General features: G+C 34.1%; 1 protein-coding gene across 2 annotated transcripts in view; it reads right to left on the reverse strand.

Moving 5' to 3' along the window:
- Positions 1 to 7,182: 7,182 nt before the first annotated feature.
- Positions 7,183 to 25,008, reverse strand: part of LOC113505114 (ribosomal protein S6 kinase alpha-5-like) — a 55,067-nt gene continuing 37,241 nt past the window's right edge. The window contains exons 3-6 of one of the 2 annotated variants that reach the window (XM_026887640.1): positions 21,419 to 21,552; positions 20,889 to 20,973; positions 8,666 to 8,781; positions 7,183 to 7,561 (exon numbers count right to left, since the gene is read on the reverse strand). In XM_026887640.1, the coding sequence (XP_026743441.1) occupies positions 7,355 to 7,561; positions 8,666 to 8,781; positions 20,889 to 20,973; positions 21,419 to 21,552 (542 nt within the window). In that variant the 3' untranslated portion in view covers positions 7,183 to 7,354. The remainder of the gene's footprint in view (positions 7,562 to 8,665; positions 8,782 to 20,888; positions 20,974 to 21,418; positions 21,553 to 25,008) is intronic. The other variant, XM_026887641.1, reaches the window with a different exon arrangement.

Here is a 25,008-nt window from a genome sequence, read left to right on the forward strand (position 1 = left end):
AAACTAGTCGGGAGATCCCGTAGAATACCGTCTTAAACAATTATCACTTAATGATAAGTTGTTTTTTAAATATACGACTGTTAGTCTGAAACACAACTTTAACAAAAACTACAATTAAAATTCCAGATTACATAATCATATTCAGGATACCTAGACAATAGTTAGCTACATTGTAATAGATTTATATTCGCAGTACCGATACAGCTCGGCTATGTTCCCATGGCTTCACGCAGCCTTGGGACTCAGTCACATGTTATTGTGTAACGATACACTTTAAGATTGTAATTAATCAATATTGCTTTGTTATTCCTAGTATTTTAATATTACTACAAGGGATAGTTGTAACATTGTTACTCCATACATGAATTAACTACTATATACATTTTTTTTTGTGAAGATAAGAACCTACATATATTTTTTGGAGCCGATGATACCTACGTTCTTGTTTAGATCAGCATCATTCAGATTACAAAACTAATATTATTCATGAAGAAAATTTGCTTAAAAATAAGCGTTAAAATATTCTACTGTATAAAAGAATTTGCGTTAATAAACTAAAGGAAATCCTAAGTAAGTTTCCTGGTTAAATTACAATATAAATATCTCATTATAGATGATTTAACATTCTAAAATATAGGCCAGGATCGTCTTTCTAATTTGAACGTTCAGATAACTTTGATCACATTAATTCGTGATTAAATAGTATAATTATGATAAAAAGGTGATAAAAACAAGGAAATAGGTCAGTACCTCCCCTAATTATACGGACAGTACTGAGTTGGTGATAAAAATGTTTGATAAAACATCTTGTAATGATAACTAATGGTTATTTTAATAGGTCAATATACAAGTTAGCGTCATGCTATCTCTGTCATTCGTACATGGGAAGTTGTGATAGATAAGACATTTGAGAATGTATTAAAGTTAAGTTTTAAGTATTACAGTTTATGGATGTAACGTAGTAAACTTATAAGGTAAATATAATATAGTAAACTCCAACTTTCAAAAGCTTGTATTATACGAACTAGACAACTTATAAATATCTAAATACAAATATAATACAGATAAATTAGACCCACATACAAAACAAGACAAATGATCGTGCCTGTGACACAATTATTGTCCTGAGTGGGAATCGAACCCACGACCTCTGGTATAGCAGTCGGGCTACTAACCACTAGACCAACAAGCCTGATCAATTACCAGAGCTCTCTATTCGACTTTTGACTAATATTTTTACATATTAATATTTCGTTCGATCATTTAATTAGTTTGCTTGGACGATACCCAAACATCAAAGTCGGACAAGGACGGTAGGGCCTCCCAGACTCAAACTTTCTTAACCAATAGTATTAATACAAATTTTGTAACATAATTTTTTTCAGTTCTTTATATCGCTGAATGGATTAAAACTGAAATTCGGGAACAGGAAGATATACTACTTTCAAAACTATTATTTTCCATTGAGGCTCTTAATTATGGCCAATAAATCCTCAATCACAGTTTTGAACTGAAATCCCTACTTCATGATTTCATACTTGTACTGTATTTTACATGCACGCATTTTTAATAGTTACGGAAAGAACGCAGGAAAACCCGCAGTCAGCTATCCCATCAAAAAGTTACGACGCTTTAATATCATAATAACATGAAAACGAATCTTTCTCGAAGAATAAAACCTTTTATACGCATGATTTTTCCTTATTCCTCGTTAACAAAACACAATTCACAAGAAAAGTCCATTTACATTAACGACTCTGTATCCTCGAAGATTTTTCTTTGTGGGTCAAGGTCGAGTCTCATCTTACTTAACACGTCTAAGGGAGTTAAGTTTTTTTAAATCTAGAACTTGTTACAACATCACGTGGTCACCTGTTAAACGTCAAGAAAATTGAATTTTTGGGGTCACCAAACGACAGAGCTTTATTAAGTTGTCTCTGCAGTAATTAGCCTGAGACTGCAGACTTTGATCAACAAAAAACCACAGTACGTTGTGATCAATCCTGAAGACAGTCTTCAGGATGTGGTGTTCCATTGCTTCTACGGACGAGTACGACCAGAAGACACTACGACGCAATGCAATGAAGATATTGTAAGCTATAAATACTGCAAACTTTGTGTAAAATATCTGTTAGTCTGTAAGGTATATAAGGCAGTCACTAGCCAGAGAATAACTGTTATTTTTTTGTTTAATTCTTGTCTATATAGAAAGAAGCCTTTCTTCAGCACTTACTAGTAGTGCAGTCACGTAAATTCATATTTATGAGCCGATTTTTCAATCGCCAGATAACTTTTATTCGATGAATATATTTGATGTTTGACAGCTTTTGTATAGAAAATATGTCAAACGGCCTTATTTATTCCTCAGATAAAAGTTATCTGACGATTGAAAAATCGGGCCTAAGTCAAATAGTGCATGTTAAGTAAGTATTTATTTTATACCAGACGAATATAAAATTCAATAATAGCAACAGTATTATAAATAGCTTTTGTTCTACCGGACAGGAAGAACACAAAATTAATACAGAGTAACACATGTATTTTTCCCTGTGCCAAATTTATTTTACTCCGGCATCTCGTGATCATTACATAACTGTTTTGAGTAAACTAGTAAAGAATTCTCAAAATTGTGATCTACCTAGTTATATCATAAGAAAAAACTCTTGGAATTTTGTAGGTACTGCATAACACAAGAACAGTGATAAAGTAACAAATTCAAGTAAATAAGCAAATTGGGAACAATAACTGTAATATTTTTGCAGTCATATTTCTTTTGTTAAATTTATAATAACTTCGCTATTTATGCTTTGCTAAGTACATGAGCACCACGTTACTAGGTATACACCAAGCAAACTTTATCAGAGTACTTCGGAACGCGGATAGGTAGGTAGGTAGGTTACAGTTACCCTCACAGCTTTGTAACAAAAGGTGCTGTTAATGTTTGAGTATAACCACTTCCACTGTTCTGCTGACTGTACACCGAATTAGCAAAAACATCGCAACAGTCATGTAGGTCACGGTCTGAACGAGACGGCGGATATGAAATATTCGCGTGACAGACAAGGATGGAACATACAGGTTTCTATTGAGAATTACCTGTTTAATTCATGTATTATGATTTGATATGATTTTCAAAGAGTTTAAGTATCATTTTATTTCAGCTTATCCGGTTTGACAGATTTTTAATCACTCTGTAAAATAGGACGGATGCGAGGGCAAAAGAAAGAGGAGAATAGAAAACAAAGGGAGGCCTATTCCCAGCAGTGGGTGTTTAAAGGCTGATGATGACGATAAGAATGCCTCAAATACTGTATTATTAGTAGATTTAATTGGTACTGTATTATTAGTAACCATTAAAAGCAATGGTTCTCTTAGAGAAGTACGAAAGGTATATCTTGTATTCACACAAATAAGGAAGGTAAACTTCAGAAGTGGGTTTCAAGTTGAAAACGATACGAACTTTTGAACGGGGTCAGAAAGTTCTGAAGCCAAAGCTGCCTTATTAAATGATACTACAGTCCTGTGGCTTTCTTACAAGTTTATATAAAATAAACTGTGAGTTTGTGTTGGTGAAGGAAACGGATGAGAACATTATTATTGAAGAAAATAGACAAATAGTCGCGAGTTCTTTCCGGAATCGATCCTCGCGTAGGATAGGTATTTGAAGAATGCTTGTCCTGAGTCTGAGTGTCTTTGTGATGTGATTTGAATGTTTGTGATACAAGGACTAAATAATGCTCGTTTTGAAAAAGCAACAAGAACAATCTTATTCTCAAAGCACAATCCTTAAATCATAATAACTTTTCCGGCTGTTAAAGTACGAGAATAATGTTAAACAAATCAGACAGACAGACAAAGTGTTTCTGGCATTTATAATACTAGTATTGACGATCACTCAATTCTTTTGGCGTACAAAACATTAATCCTCACTTCCTCACCAAGTTTTCCACAGCTGTTCATATATTTTCTAGTGAAGCACTCAAGGCCTGTTTCCGCACAAGGTACACGATCTTACGGTATTTTTGACGTAATTTATATTCCTACGGCGTTGTGACAACGGACGTTCATTGTCCAAATACCAAAATATTGTGACAGCGACCCGTTTGGCGGTGTGATTAGGTTTGTGCTAACTGGGTATAGGTTAGATGGTAGCTATAACGGACGATGTGTAGTCTTAAAGGTGGTTGTTCCTGAGGTTTGGCCTATATAATGCTGTTTACTGTTGGTATGTCCAGCAACGGTGCTTCCCAAAACAAGCAACCTAGACCTTATAATTTTAAATAACCTTATTTATGAATGGCAATCTGTAAACGTGCAATAGGTCTGTAAAATATAAGATGAACCCCAGTTTAGAGAAAGACAGTTACAAAAAAATATTGATCACCCAACTAACTATCACCACGCTAAACTTAAGTGCATACCATTTTTTTGGGATTGGACTGACCAGTTTCGAACCATACAGGAATCCTTAATCATGAAGCCATGAAGCGACCAATAGAACTCCTTAAGTATATTGTAAACTTTCTAAAGCATCGATCATAATCCTTACCACTATTTAAGAATCAAACATTTAATTTCTACATTCAACACACATAATTAACTTCACTACTAGTTCAATACAAAAGAAGAATTTCCCGCTAACCCGTGACAGAAACGCATAATTGCAGGCAATCATCAAATGGCACGAAATCAGCTGCGATAAACATCTTCAAACCAAAACGCACAAGCTAATTTCTCCTTTAACAGTCAAATTATAAAGGGGTTTATTGTATGAACGTTTCAGACAGGTGGTGCAAAGAATGTTGTAGCATTGTACATTAACTTTCTACCATCTATTCGGTTTCATGAATGCGAACAGCTGACTGTATTTACGGTTGTGTATATGGGTAATTGTGTGCGTAAATCGTGAGAATAGATGATCATTGTTGAAAATAAATGTCTGGTTGAGATTTGTGATGTACAAGGTAGCTCTTGCTTGCGGATTCGCTCGTGTATATGACGGGTATCAAGGTAATAAGATGGCTTAAGGGATGAGTGATTAAATAATTGAGTAAGCTTAAAACAGTTGCATCGAATGACTTCAGTTTCGCTGCTCCGAAATGTTTTTACTTTGGAGAAGAACCGACAAGAAACACCATAGGCTACTTCATAAGCGTAACTGGGCATATGTCCAACAGTGGACCTCTTGCAATGGTCAGATAATGAAGGTAATGTGTACAATTACATTCTTCATGCTTTCAGCATAGTCCGACTACTTTGGGACCTAACAAACACACCTTGTCAGGAATACGCGTTATTAAATGAATAAATGTAATATTGTCAATGTCCTACGATTAAATTGTTCATTTACCTTTAATTTTATACAAAATGTCTTCTAAATAAACTAAAAAAGCAAGGACAATAGTAACCTAGTTCAACTATCGTTGTAGGTAAGCATAATTAGTTTAGCAGTGGGGGGGAAAACTGGAGCATCCATTACGTAAGAGTAACTGATGTCACGTAGCTGTTCCTATACTAATTGAAACTCGGCAGATTTTGTTTTATATAAAACTGCTGAATGGATTAAACTGTCTCGTTGGTTTGTGTGTATCTATGTGATTTTGTTATGTCATTGCTAAAATGCTGATATAGAATTATTTGCTTTGTTATTTTGAAGTAGCGTTGCACTAAAGAAAATTGGATCATTTAAAATTGTATTTTTGTGTATCGAATCATTAGCACTTCTGAACCCATCTTTTTCAAACTTAAAATGCGGGAAATTGGTAAAATTCAGATTCCGCGTACAAAAAAAAAATAGAATATGCTGAAGTAATAGTGATATTCAAATAACAAATTATCTTTACATGATTGATTGATATGACTACCTAATTGCTGATAAATTCTATATATAGTTCAACACTAGCGAATTACACAACAATAACAATATATTGAATCGTTAATATTTGAAAGTGTACCGGGATTCGTTCTGAATACCTCACACCAAATCTGAAGCAGACATCCCAATCTGGGTAAGTGTTTCTCAATATATCTTAGCTCATGTGTACACGAGGTGACTAACTTGCCGCTGATACCTGACGACTTCAACGCTGTACAAACGTAGACACTTTCTGTTGCTGACACGGACACCGTATCAGGAAACCGTTGGTGCTGTGCTCGGGCTAGTGTCCACGTATGTACCATACTTTAGTATCTAATGACGCGTACCAGTTACGAATCTCGTTGTGTCTGTATAGGGATTTTAAAATTGTCACTTGGATACTAAAATTGACGTATATCGGGAGCATGTACTGTTGTGCAAGCAGACTACACACTACAAGACGTAGGGCAGAGTCTTTCACAACTGCATCCAACTTTGAGTGGTGGAGCTTACTGAAGTGGAGGAATTTTCAGTTGACTAAAACCTTGTTAACACCGCTCGAAGCAATGTAAAGCTTCTTATCTCATCCACAATAGCAACAGTTTTACTTTACAAATTCGATAGGTAGGTCGATTTTAGTAATTATTAAATACATTTAGTATTTAAAGAGGTACATGATAAAGTTTAATGCTTGGACAGGGTCACCCAAAACACTACAGTGTTTGACAATGAGATCAAAAATTAATACACAATAAGCCCGTAGTTCCGTGGTATCGCCACATGAACGATAGACTTTAAATCTTAACGAAACAATAACGAGTCAACAACAAAGACAGTCTTCAATAATAAGGGCATAAGATTGTGCAATACATTTGCAAACATTGAGAAACCGGGCCGATATGGTTTTGTGATTCACCCAGCTATCAGGTAAAATCCAATCGTCTACGTATGGATTGAGTAATTATTGCTTTTTATGTACGGTTTTTAGATGATTGACTAACAGGTAATGATGATAAAATGTGGTATATACACGTCACTATAAAATATCTTATACTTATATATTGACGTACAGGTTAAACGTTAACCCAGCCTTAGTTATATGGTAATTTATGACTGTAAGTTGAAATTTAAATAAGCCTGGTTTCATGTCTAGTCTTCGGTTCTATTAAAGCCTAGACTAAATTAGCGCAGTTTTACAGTGTTTCACACGGTGTAGCATCGTGCAAACGCCTTTGTTCATGCTCTATTCATTCAAGTGTGTAAGAATATTCTAGAAAGATTCTCTTTATAATATTAAATGTTTTCACTTCACTACGCACTGAGTTCTATCAAACCTAGTGCATCTCTTCATAAATACACATATTTTTTATCCAGATATTAATTTTTCTGATTAACTCATTGATGGACTACATAAATCTATTCAGAGATACAGCACCGTCCCTACCAATATGGACGAAGTTTTTCCACCCTGTAAAACCTACAAGGTGTTATAAATATTCATAAAATCAAACTTACAATATCATGTCCCTGGCTGCCGCTCCTGACGACCTCGGGAGCCATATACTCGATGGTCCCGCAGAAGGAGTAGGCCCTGCTCTCGCCGCCGCAGAACTCCTTGGAGAGACCGAAGTCGGTCAGCACGATGTGACCTTCAGCGTCCAGGAGGATGTTCTCGAGCTTTATGTCCCGGTAGATTATGCCGAGCTGGTGGAGAGATTATAAACATTAGTATGCTGTCATGAATGTTATAACCAGCGGCACTAGCACAAGATATAGGGAATATAAAGAGGTAGATGAGAGTTGACTTTAGATTTTAAAACAAAACAAAAATATTATGTTTAACTGTACTTAAAAATAAACGGTACCATTTTATTAAAAAAGATAGGTCTCAAAGTGCTACAGAGCTAAAGAACACAGACAGATTAACAGTGCAACAGAATTTACAAAGTAAGTTTAAAGGGTAGAGTTAAAGATACTACACACAGTAATTATGTTGCTTAAAAGACAGAAAAAGATGTGTGATGTGAATTATTGAAGACAGAAGAGAGGAATAAAGGACGATAACGTAATGACAATGATACTAAAATAGGAAGATAATCTCTTTCGTAATAATGAGAAGAAAGAATAAACATAATACAAACTGCACTAACTAACTCCCACTCACAAATTAGAACAAGGAAAAGGAACACATGCCAATAAGAATGTGATCTAAATCATTGTTTCGCACGGTAGTGAAACGAAATGCTTCAAACCCACGCGAGTTAGTGACCTATCTAATAAGGTCGTCGATTTGTACGACCTACATGGCATGGATTTCCAAATGACTGCTCATACTTAATAGTGGGTGAAATATGAGAGGAAATTGTGTCACATTTCGTGGTCATAGTGCTTACATAACTGTGATCACAGGTTGTTTCAGAAGGACGACTTTCCTCTACTTAAACACCTACCCAGGTTTCTACAAAGATGGTAAGCATCGAAAGCAGAATTTAGTATACGGAAAAAAGTTATATGCACCTAGAGTCGAGTTCGATCTAGAATTTAAAGGCCTGGAAAACGGCCTATTATAAATAAAAACTTTTGATTTTGATATTAGATCGATTAGATTAGATCGAAAATTAGAAAAACCTATACCGTTTCAATTGTCATTCTATCCATCAGCGCAATGTCAGGGACATTATTTTCTCCCGTTTTTTAAGTCGATCGATTGCTTATTTTAGACCTACATCCCATTTTAAGCACAATTAATGAACAAATTTAAGCCACCAATCTTATGTCTTATAGCAAAATACTACTATCGTCTCTTACCTTATGCAGTTGCTCTAAAGCCAATATAATTTCAGCTATGTATATCCTGACTTCGTTCTCGTTAAAGTGTTCCCTTTGATACAGATGAGTGAAAAGCTCGCCTCCAGCAACGTAGTCTACAAAAGAAAATACAATATTAGCAAGTCGGTTCGCTTTTTTGTTCATCTTTTTAATGTACTACCGAAGACGGAAAAGATTATGTGGTATCTTAGTGTACTAGGTATTTTAGCTGTTGTAGTCTTTAGACTATTAGTTATAGCATTCAAATTAATATTGTAGATTAAATAGTTTTAGGACTAAGTGATATAAGGTTTACGGTACGATGAGTGATATGTTGTCTACTATAACACTGTGAAGATAGTCTTATGTAAATAGTTTCGGATATAGATTTTAAATCTCCAAAGAGAGTAGATACTGCAAAAGCAAAATGACTGTCATTTATATGAACTGATTTCTCCCATATTTTTACTATCACCCACAAATAAGACAAATTTTCTACAAGCAATTCTTTAATGAAGACAAAAACCTGAAAGACAAAATAGTTTTCGAAAAATTTCGATGCTAAAATTAACCACCGGTCTTTAAAAATCCGTTACATAATTAAGAGCTCATTATAAAACTACTTGAACTTGAAACAGATCTGCAACAAGGGGGCGTGGTGCATTATCAAGTTATGTAGGTCGAAATATCAAGACTGGCCTAGATACCGCCCACGATAATAAAACTAGAGATGAACATTATCATTTTAATACAACATTGTTATAATGTGCTACGAAGACATTGTGTTAATTACAAAAGTATATGTGGCTAGAAATAACTTTAACTACCGTTTCGCCAGAATTGTTAGATATTTTCTTGAGTTAAAACGCTCTTAAAGATATAGCAGTTGGACAAAACAATAACTGCCACAGCCACGGCGCGGCGACACTACATTGCGGGAGTAGTTTTTTATGCAAAATTAATGAAAAAAGCTTTAGTATCTTTAAAAATAACATTGATATTAGAAAATTGATATCTTCAATAAGCGATAAAATCAAATTAAAGATGATTAAAATGTGTCATTCGTCCCGAGGAACAGCCTGTAAGCTCTTTAATCGTCACAAAAATAAGTAATTCCAAATTACTATTGACAAACCACCATACTAAGAAGTGTATGTGCGTGTGAGTGTGTACACTCGTTTAGGGAACATAATGTGTACTTAATGTGAGCATTTCTAAACGTTTTATTACCCAAAGTGAAAGTACACGTGTTTAATGTACTTTTCAACAACTTTTTATTGTAATAAATATTAAAATTGAGGTCGGTTTTTGTTCAGATCTTTTGATAAAGAATTTTTAGAGAAAACCATAGCGTGGTTCTTTAATGGACATTATTTCCATTTGCTTTTGTACTTACTTGAACGAAAACAATTTTCTTACCTATTATAATAAGCACTACTGCACGGGTTTTTTTTTATTAAACATTCTAATGTACGTGTGGTAAGAATAGAGTTTTAGACACAGTTCAGTATAAAGATTTGAAAAAATCTTGTTGAAAAATTATACAGTCAAAATCATGTGAATGTATTGGACTCTCAATTCATGCAAAACAGTTCAACGAACGAGAAATTAAATCAAACATATACAGTTATAGCGTATTCGTTAGGATATTGAATTATATTATCTTATAACCGGCGTACGTCTCGATAACTCGTCAGCAAAAACTAAACGCAAGCATTTAAAAATGTGTATTTAAGGTTATTGTATCCCTTTAAACATTGATATTTCATTAGAAACAAATGAATCGCTCGAATGTTTAGACAAATTTAACAGCACTATTTACAAAAGGACATTCAATACCGTTAGTTAATATCTACCTGTCTCTACATCCACCTTTACAAAGACAGAGAGAGCATGATCCTTGAGGGAAACTTTTAACTTCTGGATAAGGTAATCACGTGACTTACGGGAAACAAATATCATTTTTTAACAATTCCTACCATTGTTAAGGCTATATCACTTGACTTTGAGAGCTTAAAGGTTAGTAAATAATACGAATTAATTCAAATATCTATGTAAGAAACACAACAGGAGGCCTCTTGATACGACCAAAGTAATCTTTTACAAATGTGGAAAAGAGACGCCGCTCTACGCCGACTATTACGCTGTCTCGCTCCCACAACTACAATAACAATACTTAAATAGATATTCGTAATGAATTCATATCATCATGTATAAGCCAGACATATTAGGTCAGCATACGACAGGGTCGACGGGAGGTATATGATGTCAAAACGCTGTATAAATAAATGATATTGTCCTCTATATAAGTTCAAGTACATCGGGATTAGAATTTGAAAACGTTGTTGGTACAGGTTTTTTTATATGTTAAGTTAGATTTTATGAAAGGAAATCAACTGCTACAGATGTGGAAAAATAAAAATAACTGGGGAAAGGCGTCATTGTAGTGTTTTCAATGAGTAATTGAGTTTTTGTTATTATAATATGATTATAACAAATTACATAAAAAACATCTTAATGTTTACAAAAATTCTTAGGAAACTAAGGCCTGTCACTAAACTCGTTTTCTTAAACTTTCTGAATGAACTTACTCAAATTCCAAGAATAATGACACATTATGTCAATGACGTCATATTTCAGGTTTCGTTATAGCTGACGTCACGGTTCGAGAGCTAACGGATAAGGGCTTCGGTGTTGTATGTATACTTAGGTTAAGGTATTTATCTATGGGTCTTTGTTACCTGATAATAAATGATTTATTATTATTATTATTAGATTAGGTCAAGATTTTTTTGGATAAAGACGCTTAACGGTTTCTTTGGAACAGGTATTTTGTCATAATGCCAAAGAAATAAATCGGTAATAAATCAACACATCGAACATTATGAATAATTCGCTTTAAAAGATCCATAAGTATAAATACATTCATAGCAATCTGCATAATTTTCTTATAAAAAATAATTAATAGAACCAACAAAACTCTGTCTTGTTTTAAATACTACACAACAAAAACACAAAAAGGGAAAACAAATGACAATACAATATAAATATTTAATCAAAAAGGATAGCTGAGAACTTTAGCGCGAAAAGCAAAATGTGATACCATGGTCAGGACTTGATTAAAAATTCACAAAGTAATTATATACCAGGGGCTCTACGAGTGGTGTTTCAGTTTTTCTAGGTCAACCATTAACGAGTGTGGGATAGAAAACACCTGATACTAGACACACTTGGAACTGTTTTTCTGTTTCGTATAGAAATTCTCATGCTATTTTTACCTTACGATAGTATAAAGTTATGTTTCCTTGTCTTACAAGTATTTAGACATGTTATACCAAGTATATGAATGTAGCAATACTAAGATGGATAGTCTTTTAAAATATTTGCCGCGTAAAATGGATATGTTCATTACATTTGTTGTACTAGGAAGCCCGTACTACTAGTTACACGTGCCGAGCAATACCCTTGATATTATGGCAATACACCAACACATCGAAAAGCTCAATACAGTCATATCAATACGAGAAACAAACAATCTTCGGAGCAACCTGACCGTGTCAAGTATCAACGCCATTACGACATTGTATTATGTCGAGCGTTTCCCAATGCGCCTTACCTCGCATTTGGTACAAGTTGAAGAAATGAGATTGCATGCACTCGAACCAATAACGACAATATGTTTTCATATTTCATAATTTTCACTCTTAACTGTCGGTAAGTGTTAATTTATCCAAAGATTAAAGATCAAACTGAATCATTGCAAATTCCGGAGTAAAATTAAATATGAAAAGTGGAATTGAGAAAGATAATACCCACAAAATAAGTCGTGGAGTGCAGATAGGAAGTGAAAAGATTTAAAATTCGGACATTCAACTAAATCCGAGAAAGTCGGAGATCCAACCAACATCGGGAAAGCTTACATAAAGGGAGACTTGACATATCTAAAAAACCTTATTAAGAAAGTTATAGTAGAACTATTCCAGAATTAATATATTACAAATACCATAAGAGCCAATCGCGAAAACCATTGAAATAGAACACCATCGAAGTAGGTAGTGCACGTGCAACACCGAACAATGGATTACAAACACTTTAGTAGGGGAAAAAGCGCAAACGTCCGTCGGCGTCGGGTCAAGGCGAGAAACGACTTATGAAACTATAGTAGCAACATTATTGGCTTAAACGATATAGGTTCCGATAACGAGCGTGAATGGAAGTACCCCTAATTATATTTGCGAAAGATCATGAGATCCGTCGACTGAAACAACAGATGCTTATAAAATATTTAATATAAAAAAAGAAATGATTAAATGATGCAACGGTTTATTCACGCGTATTTATCATTTAATAATGAATCAGTCTTACGATAGTAATTCTAAAAATAAAAAATAAAAAATTGCGCCACAATAATTTATTGCTACCAATAAATAAAGAAACACAAATTAATATTTTAAACGCAAGGAAAACTAACACATGGAACAGAAATTGCACATAATTGATACCAACCACACTGAACTCTCGCGTTTTACAAAACCATACATTTGAGAATATAACTGCAAAGAGTGAAAATTGAAACTTTGAATGGGGTCAAAAATCATTGTGTTGACGTTATTCAACGTTTCACTTTCAAATATGGGCGACAGCCGAAACTGAATCCGGACAGTTGCCAAATATCAATTAAAACTTGTGTCAGCGAAGCAATTGTGTCGGATCAACACGCAAGTGAGGATTCAGATGAAAACGATCCAGAAATTAAACAATCCAATTAAGAAGCAACGGAAATCCATCAAGTTTTAGATGTTCCAGAGTCAACCAGAAGTCAATATTGATAATGTATTCTATAATCCAACAGATTTAAAATAGAGGATTTTAAAGATAGCTAATAAAGTACCAGTAGACTCTATTTCTCAATAAGTTAATTACCTGTTGCCAAGACAGATAATCTCCTTCATTCTTAATTCAGGCGTTCAGAAATTACAATTGCAAAGAAAACCTCGTTAGATGGTAAAACGTGATCAAACAATGAAGATGTAAGTCGATATGTCAAGGTTAGAGATGCAATCGCAGGAACAAAAACTGTTATAGTTCAAAAGATTTATCATTAATTATTAGAGTTTGAGCAGGCGTGAGCTATTAGATTCTTTATTGAAGGGGCAGTAGGTCAAGGCGCCGCAAAAGTAGGTCTGCATACTGTTTGGCAATCATATTCTCAGGTAAATGGCGTACTTTTTTTAAACTATGAATGTGCAGAAATATATTCTCTACATGTTATTAAAGTATTGTCCACGGTGATTGAGGTTATGACACGTTTCATGTATAAACGAATTTGATTGTGGCAGTGCTTGCGTGTCGGTGTTTCTCTTTTGCAACCTCAACTCTGAACTTTGCTTATATGATCGCTTATGGCATTTCGCCTTTCTTTAAAAGGCGATTTGCACTCTAATGATGTGAAATTATGGACTACCGTTGGTCAAAGACCGGTATCGCAACAAGGTATCTGTGTACTATACTTACATAGATGGTAAAACATTGTCTCCATTTAGCACCTAGCGGCCGAGTTAACAAACCCTTACTAAATAAATAATATGAATCAACCTTACGAAAGTTATTGTAATACAAAAAGGTTCATCTAAAAATTTAATTTGCGAACTGAAAGATATTAAATTAAAAGCGCAAGTAATTTTCTAAAGTGGCATTGATTTAAGACTTGACGATAAATCTTTTCTTTGCGAGATTTCAGAAAAGCCGTCTCAACAATGACATCAAGTAACATCTTTCGTGTAGACCTTTATTAATTTTATTTAAAGGATCTCTAATATTTGAAGATCTTAAGCAGCAAGCACGACTTACGAAGTAAAAATGCCGCTATAAAAAACATGAACAAAAATTATGGAAAAATTACAATATCATTTCAATATCAAAAGCTTAAAAAGAATAATGGCCGCTTAGTCGTTAGAATACATTGACTTTTACGAGTGAGCTATTGACGGCTAAGGTCAGAGTAGGGTAGTTATTGACTTTGAAACAAGTACGCTGAAGTTCTAGTTGAAAATGATTAAGTTTGCCATGAAACGTCACATGTACGGGGAAAAGTGACTAAACACGCGATCAACTAACTATTGGTAAAATATTGCCCACAGTCATTTAAACTTCCAAACGGCTGTCATTGTTATTGGTATCACTAACATTTAATTCGTTAAAAACACACTCATCCATAATCAGAAATCCATCGAATGAATCTGAATCGGCTCCTAAATACGCAGGAAAGACAACGTACTTCATGTAAATTAAAAAAACCCTAGCGCCATTACTTGCAACTATGAATCTTTCAACATGTTTTGCAAAGACATTAACCCCATATTAGTTGCGAAAAACACACAATGAAGATATATTAACGCAAATTTAAACTTCAGACTCATAATGAAAATATTTTCTTTTGATTATTCCACCGGTTTCAGTCGGAGAGAATTTAAAAAGTACATTATTTTGTTGCTCTTTCAACCTTGGAGATGCTACTGTGAATTTTAAAACGGCATTTCGTTCGCCAGGGTCGTGGTTAAAATATGATGTTAAATAATAGCTGCCACACTTTCAAAGCCTTTATTTTTTATGAACATTTACGCAAGTTTAGTGTTTCGCGTGCCACATTTCCTTTGACTTGTAATCTATCATCTGAAAAGTATGCAGCCGCTTCTTGGGAATTGGCGTTTTCTAAGTACGCATAATGTTGTCATTCATCATTCTGAAGAATTTTCTAAAAGGCCATGACTTTGCAATCACCGTCATGGTCAAATGAAGACTTGTTGAAATTAAAATGTAAATAGGACAAATTTCGTTGAGGATAATGGTGTACCGATTTTATCAGCATAACAAAAATTGGTGTCAAAAGTATGAAAGGTCAAGTGAAATGAAAAGTTGAAGATCTTCAAACCCAACAAGATCCTTCAATAAAATAATCCCCTGTCTATAAAGCAAGGTGATGGAATTAAAATACAAATTATATTTGAGATATTTCTAACACATTTTGGCCGCGTCCGTCTGTTATCTAATATTGTATTTCTATCCATCTTCCATCGTAGGTTTAGCTGTCTAAATTGCATCTATTACGCGACTCGCGACTCGCTAGGAATAACAAGCCGTATAGGAACTGTTTACGATGCTAAACAAGTATCGACCTCCAAGAAGTCTTACACTACAAGGGCATACTATTTGTGTTTGCTCATTCACATTTTCTTTGTTTACGACACTAATTACAGTGGTTTGTTTTTCATTATATTCAGTTTCGAGGATTTCAAAGTCATGTCCATCATGATGGATGCATGTTTTCTCGCTTTTGAAGTGTATTCTTGTCTTTTATTAAATAAGATATATTAAGTGATGCACACAAAATCTACCAAATTACGTCTAATATTTTTAAATATTTCCTCAATAGACGAATCAAAATGAAAGTCCGTTCATACTATAAGTATCCATAACTTGAAATTAACCTTCACCAATATAATAATTGTGGGTCTTGAACACTGACAGCCGATTTCTATTGATTTTAATTTGGACAAACACGTCTAGATTGGCAAGTAATATAATTATGACATTCATTATTACAATCAATCGGATGTATGTAATTACAGGAGTTGCTAAGTCATGGTGTGTCGCGATTATCTTGAGACATTCTAGTAACATCATTAGGTTTAGAAATTGTGTTATTACAAACAACTTGATATGTTTCAATTAAATTTTAGTCGACTTTCTACTTTTAGAGGACTGATTAATAACATTTATAGATTTCCTCTTCTAGCAATTCCTCCACAATCTAACCAAATCTCAATGACCTGTCTTAAATTTAAGTATTGTCCTATTTTTTCGTCAACATTAAAAAGTCACACATACTATAATACAGCCAACATCATGACACCAGTTGTAAAGATGAGCACACAACCATTGACCCAGTCAATGCAACACCATTTAATAGTTAGACGCATAATAGTTATAACACCAGCAAACTTTCGTTTTTAAAGTTCAATGAAGTCTTGTCGATACGTATATGACTATGGTAATACAATTAAGTGCGAGCTTGATGGCTTGTTGGAAAGTTATTGATATGTTTTGAAAGGTGATCATCATTAGACAGAGAAAAAGGCGATGGATAAATGATTGGTATTTAGTACTTCACAAATGATATTGATACTGGTCTGCGTATTGCGGAGTTAAGGTTGTGTTGTATAAAAGGGACCAGCACAGATAGCTCACCATGATCGGCATTCATGCTTCGTCTGGCGATTCTAAGATTCAATTCGAAGCTTCCAGTATTTTGAATTCACACATAGCTAGACAGACAATAACACTTGACAGTTTTTACATTTATGTATACCCGATACACAACCAAATAATGAATGTCTTGAACTTTGTTATTAATTTAGTAATCTTTAAAGAAAGTGAGCAATTTTGATATCATTATAATTCCAATTTGACACTAACAACCAGCTCTCACAATTTTACCAAAAGAAAAATTTCATGCGATTAATAACCTAATAAAACAACTCAACCTCACGATTTCGCGAGTCGAGCTGCCAGCGTTACACTCGATAAAAGACTTAGGAGCCATTATAATAAGGTTTGGAATAAACAAATGTGTTACGTTGCGTAAGTAGCGTCGATATCCCCTTGACACGCTTATGTCTGAGTAAGATTCGCACACAGAATCTAGTCAATTAGTCATACTATTGATGTATGATACTACGGTAATTTTTTATCCTTCATTAAGGTCACTTTCTAACTGTATTTCTTCAGCATAATTGAGTATTTTTCTTATTTAGTATAGACGGAGACGTCATATTCGCAAGGCGATTATAGCTCATAAGAATGATCAATTCTCTTAAGAACCATTGATAAGTCATCATAGTCCACGACTGGAGTCTTCCCTTCAAGTTGTTTCGCAACACTGAGTCCACGCCTCTAATGTAACATTATTTCTAATTCCATTACAACATATCCTGGGCATACCGTTCTAAATTTATCCAAACATGGAGGCGAAAGATGTAACAACACACGCCATTTAAAACCAAGTTGTGTATGAAGCTCTGCCAAAGAGTTTTACGAAAATTTTGGGATTCTTGGTGATGATAGCTGGGTGTTCTTTGGTTCCGCAAATATTTTGATGTTTTAAGTACTTGGCCTTACTTCATCTTAGGACATCGATGAACATGCGTAACAAAATAGCACTAAAAAACTAGTAAAACGTACTCAATAGAGTATAAGATTCTTTAAAATTATGCGAGCCAAGTCAACAAGCAACTGTTTTAATATTATATTTAATAAAATAACTTTAGGCGGAGATACTGCATCGTATGAACTCAAATATATATGATTTTGTATTCCTGTTGAGACGTTTTATATTGAAGTTAGTATTCTCTGTGCATCCAGATATATTGTTGAAACGAGATAAGAGCTGAATATTGTAGAAAACTGAGACCTGGTTAAATTGACCTAGTATTATTTCCAAGTGATTTAAAACAGTGTATGAATAAAACATATTAATTGTAGTTAGTAATCAGAGACAGGGTAAAAAGAATCAAAGACTAATAATTAACACATGGACTCGTAATAAAAATTAAACTACGGTTTTATTTATTTAATGTTTTACTAAATCTTGATGTTTTTGATCAACAAAATCCCTTATCTCTATTAAAACGGCTTCTTCATTACCATAATACTTAACTAAATCCAATAGAAACAGAATTTCAAATATCAAGTCTTTATATGTAACGGTACCTACTTGAGATTCGAGAAACATTGTGTTACATTTACAATTAAAAATACATGCGCCTCGTTGCATCATGCATCTAAATTCTAATGTACATCTGTACTGATGTTAATGATTAATGCATTAGTCTGATAGCAGTGTTCTTGAGTATTAGTTGAATTGAAAATTAAAGTTCAACTAAAATTTTACTCACCAGAAAGCTTATTCTACTAGCTATATTATTCGTCATATAACTTGGACAGGAATGCAGTATTTGTGACATGTCTTCAACTTCAAGATGATCTATATTTCCATTATAAGTTTGACTGAGCAGTCTAGGAGTTTCCATACGTGAAATAGCAAGCTCATTCATTGTATAAATAGTTTCAACCAAAAATTACTCCTATTATCATGTACCTGTAGTTGGATTTCCATCAAACTAGCTAATGTGTGTCCATTTCCCTAGGCAGTGTGGTACTTTTCGGGTTTTTATGTAGCATCACTCACAAAAGAGAAGATCCTAAGATAATTATTCCCTACATCGTCACAAACTAAAAAACTAAACCTACTTTGATTTAAGTATAGATTAGCAGACTCGAAATCGCAAATCTTTAAAAATGAAACGCCAACGTAAAGTAGGTGCGTCGAACCAAGTTATGTCAAGTGGTTCCATTGACCCTACCTTGACGCGTACCCCCGGATTGCGTAACAGGACCAAGTTGAAAGAACTTAAGGTCTCCGACACGCAGGGTGAGGGCTCCGTGCCCGGGTCACATTGGTACATCGATTCAGACTGTTCCTTACGTCTAGGTTTTATACTTGTTGTAATGCCCTCGAAGGATCCTTGGAGAAAGTTCCTTGGATAGAGACGGGATAGTACTTACAGTTAGGGCAAAATTAAGGTTATTGGTTTATGTTCTCATCACATTTTTTTAACGTCAGATACAGCGTAATTTATTATTTGTGATAAAAATCACTTTGTGCTTGCTTAAAAACGGATACAGTAAGTAATCTAATTTTCTTCTGCCCTGGAATGGAATTTTGCATATTTTTGACAGATTTATCCAACTGTTAGCCTTATTTCATTAAGTTACTTAATAATTTATGTACACACAAAACAGTAACATGTTTTTTTCGAGTACACACAACCACTAACAAGTACTACCATAAATAAAGGGTGGATCAATTAAGTACATTGGCTAATATTTAAAAATCAATTTACAAGACCCCAGGTTTCAAATAAATGCCTCCAAAATTTTCCATAATTCAAAGACCAAATTGAAATTTTAAAGATTTTATCCCTATGAAAGTCATCATGACTTTAACAAACACCCGTGAGGTAATAATTTACGAACGTAACAATGACTAAGGTATCATTGAATCTATTAATATTGTATGTAATAAAACAGTTTGTCTATTAGATGGCTAGTTCACTGTAAATTAGCATACACGTGGAACTACATTTACCTATTTAAAAGTATTATTTTAATTGTGATGTTGCTAGCTGACCTCATGAACAATGATTGACCTTTTTGATATCAGAATTAGGTTCTACTTAGATTTTGGTCCCCAGTCCTTGAACCCTAAAGACGAAAATGTATATGCCTCTTAGCTACCAGTAACTTATGTTTTAAATTAATAAACGTATTATAAGCAAAAACTTTAAATTTGTTAACATCATACCTATATAACATAAATCAACGGCAAGTTCAGGTATTTGGCAGAACATAGTGATACTCCATATAAACATAAGATCTGTATCTTTACCTATGTTTCACAAATAAATATGATTGTTGGATTCTAACAGAAAAAAAGAGAACATTATATTAACAATCATCATCATCATCGTCATGAGCCCATATTCGTCCAGGGCATAGCCTAGCCAATTGCACGCCATCAAGATCTATCTTCGACTGCTCGCATCCTAACATTAACAAACAAGAATTTAATTGTCAAAACCGAACTAATGGTTGTATATAATACTAACTACGTAAACGTCCCAAAAAAAATTGTCATAACGATTAAACTGTTAACCACAACTTCACCGCTATCACAATTCAAATTGATAAGCAAACGAATGTCAATATAAACAGCACTCCACCGCAATACGCCACCATTTAATCCAATTAGTATGTAATCAGTTTCAAGACTATTGCTAACTATCTAGGAGTCAAGATAATGCCTAGTTACAGGCGATGGATAGTATTTGAACTATGATAACAGTTATAATTGGATCTATCTTTATTGGTCTGTCAAGTTCATTTAAGGTAGTTATTGGATTATTATGTAATTAGATGATTTATCAAGTATGAATATTTGAATAAAACTTTTCTGTTACAGTGTTATCCATCCACGAGATTTATTTTCAGGTTCACGAAACTAATCCATTTATATAAATACAACGAAGATCTTTTACCAAGATTAAAGAAAATCCATACATACATTAAGAAATCAGAACATTAAATGAAAATGGACTTTACTTACCGAGTATAAGGTGTAGTTTAGCGTCAGTCTGGAAAGCATAGTGCAGTGTCACCAGAAATGGACACGCCCTCACAGCCTCCAGGACCTGTTGAATTCGTATAATTTTACATATGACAGACTTTTCAATTTACTGTTCGATAGAATTCAATAAGGGACCTACGTTAAATCCCTGGAGGAGCCCGTGGAAATGTTATTGTTGGGAGGTAATACGGAATGCTCGCTGAAAGTTTTTTTATTCCGTGACCTAGATATTCAAGTAATGCTTTAATTTAAAATTTCAAAACGCTCGCAGCGTTTTGCTTTAGTATTTTCTATTAGACTGTTTAGACATAGCTTCAGTTGATGGCGTAAATCCATTTTCTCTGAACAGTCGAGTATTTTTATATTACTCTCTGTTCAGATTCCAATGGTTGTACTTTGCATTTTAAGTGATGTTGTTTCTTTTGCAGCTAGAGAATTCTTAGTATTCTACATTATTTGTTTCACTGCTTTAATTTACAAGTAAACGAGTGTATTTAGTGTAAACTGACCTGTCTTTCAGTCCTAGTATGTTCCGCAGTCTTCAGTTTCTGTACTATCGATGCCTTTTTCAGCACCTTCATGGCGTACAACTTTCCTTCGTCGATGCCACATCTTTTCCTAACTAGAAATACTTTGCCGTATGCTGTAACAAAAGAAAGGATTCATTAGTATTGATTTACAATTACAGACAGTTGGCTGAAATATCAAATGCTTATATGTAAAAGGTTTGTATTGTAACTCGTGTTATAACACTTATAACCTACAATTATTAACTATATGAAAATGTCAAGATAGATATATTATGATTTATATCATAGTTAATGCAGAGAGTATGATTTAAGTAGTTGAGCAGAATTATGCGAAATTGTGTGTCAACCGTACTTTAAATAAAACTATAAATAAATGTAGTCCTGAAATAACTGGATTATGTTGCAAACAAACATTCAGTGGAAACGACATTTATTCAGCTGGATTCTGTCAAAGCCTCATGCAGCAAAACGTCCTAATTGTGTTAGCATCAAAGCCTGGGGTAAAGGACAAAGGGAACAGATATAGTTCTCTCTATTTCTGGTTATTTGTTTAAGCACACAATATTGTTATGTAATCCATTTTACACCCGAGTATGTTAGCATGGATGTGGCTTATGTAAGATTCCGATATCGTAGTTCGGAATAAGTGATTGTGAAATCAAACGCAACACTAGGATTAAATTCTGAAGTGCGGGAATCGTACAAAGGTAAAGAAGTAACTTAGTCATACCTTCATTCTTAACTGTTTATAGTTTAAATATAACCCAAAAGGTTTGTTATTTATATCCGTTATTCATTACTTCCCAATGAAAAAGCAAAAATCTCTAAACACGCCATCTACAAGGTCCAGTTAAGTGTAACGAGAAAAGGTTATTATAATAATTGTGAACAATAACGTTTTATAGGTCACTCTCGTGTTACAACTGGGTCATAAGAACAAAAGAGCGATTATAATACTATTTACAGTAAGGAGTTTACATGATGACAATGAAGATGTAGACAAATATGTGCCTTAGCCACATGATATGTTTATGGTCATAGTAACGGAGATTTTAGAATCTCAACGTATCTATGTCAAAATTGGAATAAAAAATAATAACATGTAGCAACTAGATGCTATTCCATAGTAACAACAGAGAATCCATGCCAGATAACTAAATAACATAAGTGAAAAAAAGGAGTGCAGTTAGCCTTCGTCACTTAAAAAAGGATTGTTTTTAAGATTTATTCATCTAAAGCATTAAGAAACACCGACAGACGTTTCACAAAAGCAGATCACTTTGTTTCTGCACCTTACCAAGAACCAAACCGCCATTGTTCAGTTTATTGGCAGAAAAAAAAATGCGTAAACACATCGACGCAGTTTCCTTTCCGTTTTAACAATGTTGTTATGGGAAGTGGGCAGCTAAGGATAACAATGGCGGCAATGCAAAACAATCGGTAGATAGGTGAGCAGAATTCTAGGACAGGGAACGAAACAACTTTGACTATGGGAATAAAAAGACTCCTGTAATTGGTTATGCTTTGAACGATGATTATTGTGCCACAGGTAGTACTTAGAAGACATGGAAAAAGTAAATTGAATGGGAGGCAACGCTACAATGATATAGAAAATGCTGACTAGATGAGGCCAGATAGGTTAATCAAAAGCATATTAAATATTGAAATAATAAGAAAGGTAATTGAAAATTATCATACTACACACAACACTGAAAAGGAATATAATAATACGAAAAGATATAGTGCTTCAAAACTCGTAATATTCCTCCTGCATTCAGGTAAGTAGATAACAAAACTGCTACAACACTCCGAACCGAAGCTGCGCGTGTATACAATCCAATAATTGACAATTGGATGGACGCAGTTCCTGAGTGTTTGGCTCTGCACACAATAGATCGGAATCTGTCTATAAAATCGAATTAAGAACAGATAGATTTTAGGAGAAATATTTATGACCAAATATGTATTTCAACCGAAAATACGAAAAAGATATATAAATATCGTAGACCTAAAACATGAGATTCTACTCATAGTATTTTTTATTAAGTGAATATCCTGTTACGGAATATTTGATGAGCTATAGTTCAAAAATGAACGTTAGTCTTTATCGCCGTCCGCAGGTCTCTCTAATTTGCCAAGTGATTAAGGCGAACTGGTATTGTGTGGTTTCAGCTATCGCCTCTTTAATTGTGACTGTTTGTTACACTAATCACAAGTTAAGCTTTTTCAAGTTTCAACTTCGATATTCCGTCAAAACAATTTATTAATGCTATACAAAATTGACAAATATACTTAAGTGTATGTACTGTGTTACGTTTCAATGATCGGTGTCCAGAGAATTTCGGCTTGCTTCAAACAGATTTAATAGGAAGCAGACTGATAAAGCAACTGAATTACAATGTATTGTACGTACTAGAAGATAGTTCTGGGAATCTTGGCGAACCAACACAGAACTCAACTTCCTATTATTGGTCAGTTCATAACGATAAACTTATTTGATATCCATTACACAAAGGGAAATGTTATGTTTCGGGGCTAATGAACTGTAAGGAAAAAACTATCGTCAATTGGATTTTCCTGTATATTGTACGCGGAAACAAAAGAGTACTAATCTTGATATACATCATTAATACATAGTAGCACTCAATTTAGAAACATCAACTTCAAATAGACAGCGTATTTTTGTAACGTACTTTGATCAACCATTAAGATAATTAAAGTTTGTCAGAATTCAGTATTATTTAACGAAAAAGTGCAATGAAGTAAAACGAAGAAATTATGCGTTCTATTTTAATTTTGACATAAATTAAGGCAGACGACTCTCGGTCCAATAACTCCGGTTCATTGGTATATTGAGGGCGAAGTTCATTACCTTGGTGCATACATTAAGGTTACCTAGTTGCTACTATTATCTAAATCAATATGGAGTCGATTGGATGTAAAAAGTTGAATGTAATCCGCTTGACCGCTTATTTCCGGAGGTCGTAGACTTGTTTTTTCGTATTGTAGAACATTTTCCCATACAACCACCCTAAGCTCTTTAGAATCAGGTGCTTCCTATTAAGCTAAGCGAGTGCTCGAGGCTTTTGTTTGAGGTATCCACTCAGGGCATGGGCACTCGTCACACCGGACGTATTCTGTTACCGACAGCTGCTTGTTTAGGTGCATACGATTTTATAGTTTATGAACTTAAAGTAAAACAGGGTCAATGCCCTGGAGTACGGGAAAACCTTGAAATGACGGGGATAAGACTGGTATTGCAAAGTGTAATTTAGTTTGCAAACAGTTTTAAATTAAACAGTCTTAAAGTGCAGCTTTACTGTATTCTCAACCTGCACTCGTAAAATGGTAAACTAGAAGTGTAATCAACCGGAATACATTATATTATGTATAGGTAACTCGATAATCTATAATGTTGTAATCTAGTGAAGGTCTTCCGAACGAACATAAACGGTCAATTAACACTTCAGACTGATAAATCTATGTTATCATTACATGTCCATTTCGAAGACTTGTCAACTAACTAAATAGACTGTACCATATTTTAATGCTATGTTAACACTAAAACC

Source organism: Trichoplusia ni, chromosome 24, assembly GCF_003590095.1.
Source record: "Trichoplusia ni isolate ovarian cell line Hi5 chromosome 24, tn1, whole genome shotgun sequence".
Taxonomy (NCBI): domain Eukaryota; kingdom Metazoa; phylum Arthropoda; class Insecta; order Lepidoptera; family Noctuidae; genus Trichoplusia; species Trichoplusia ni.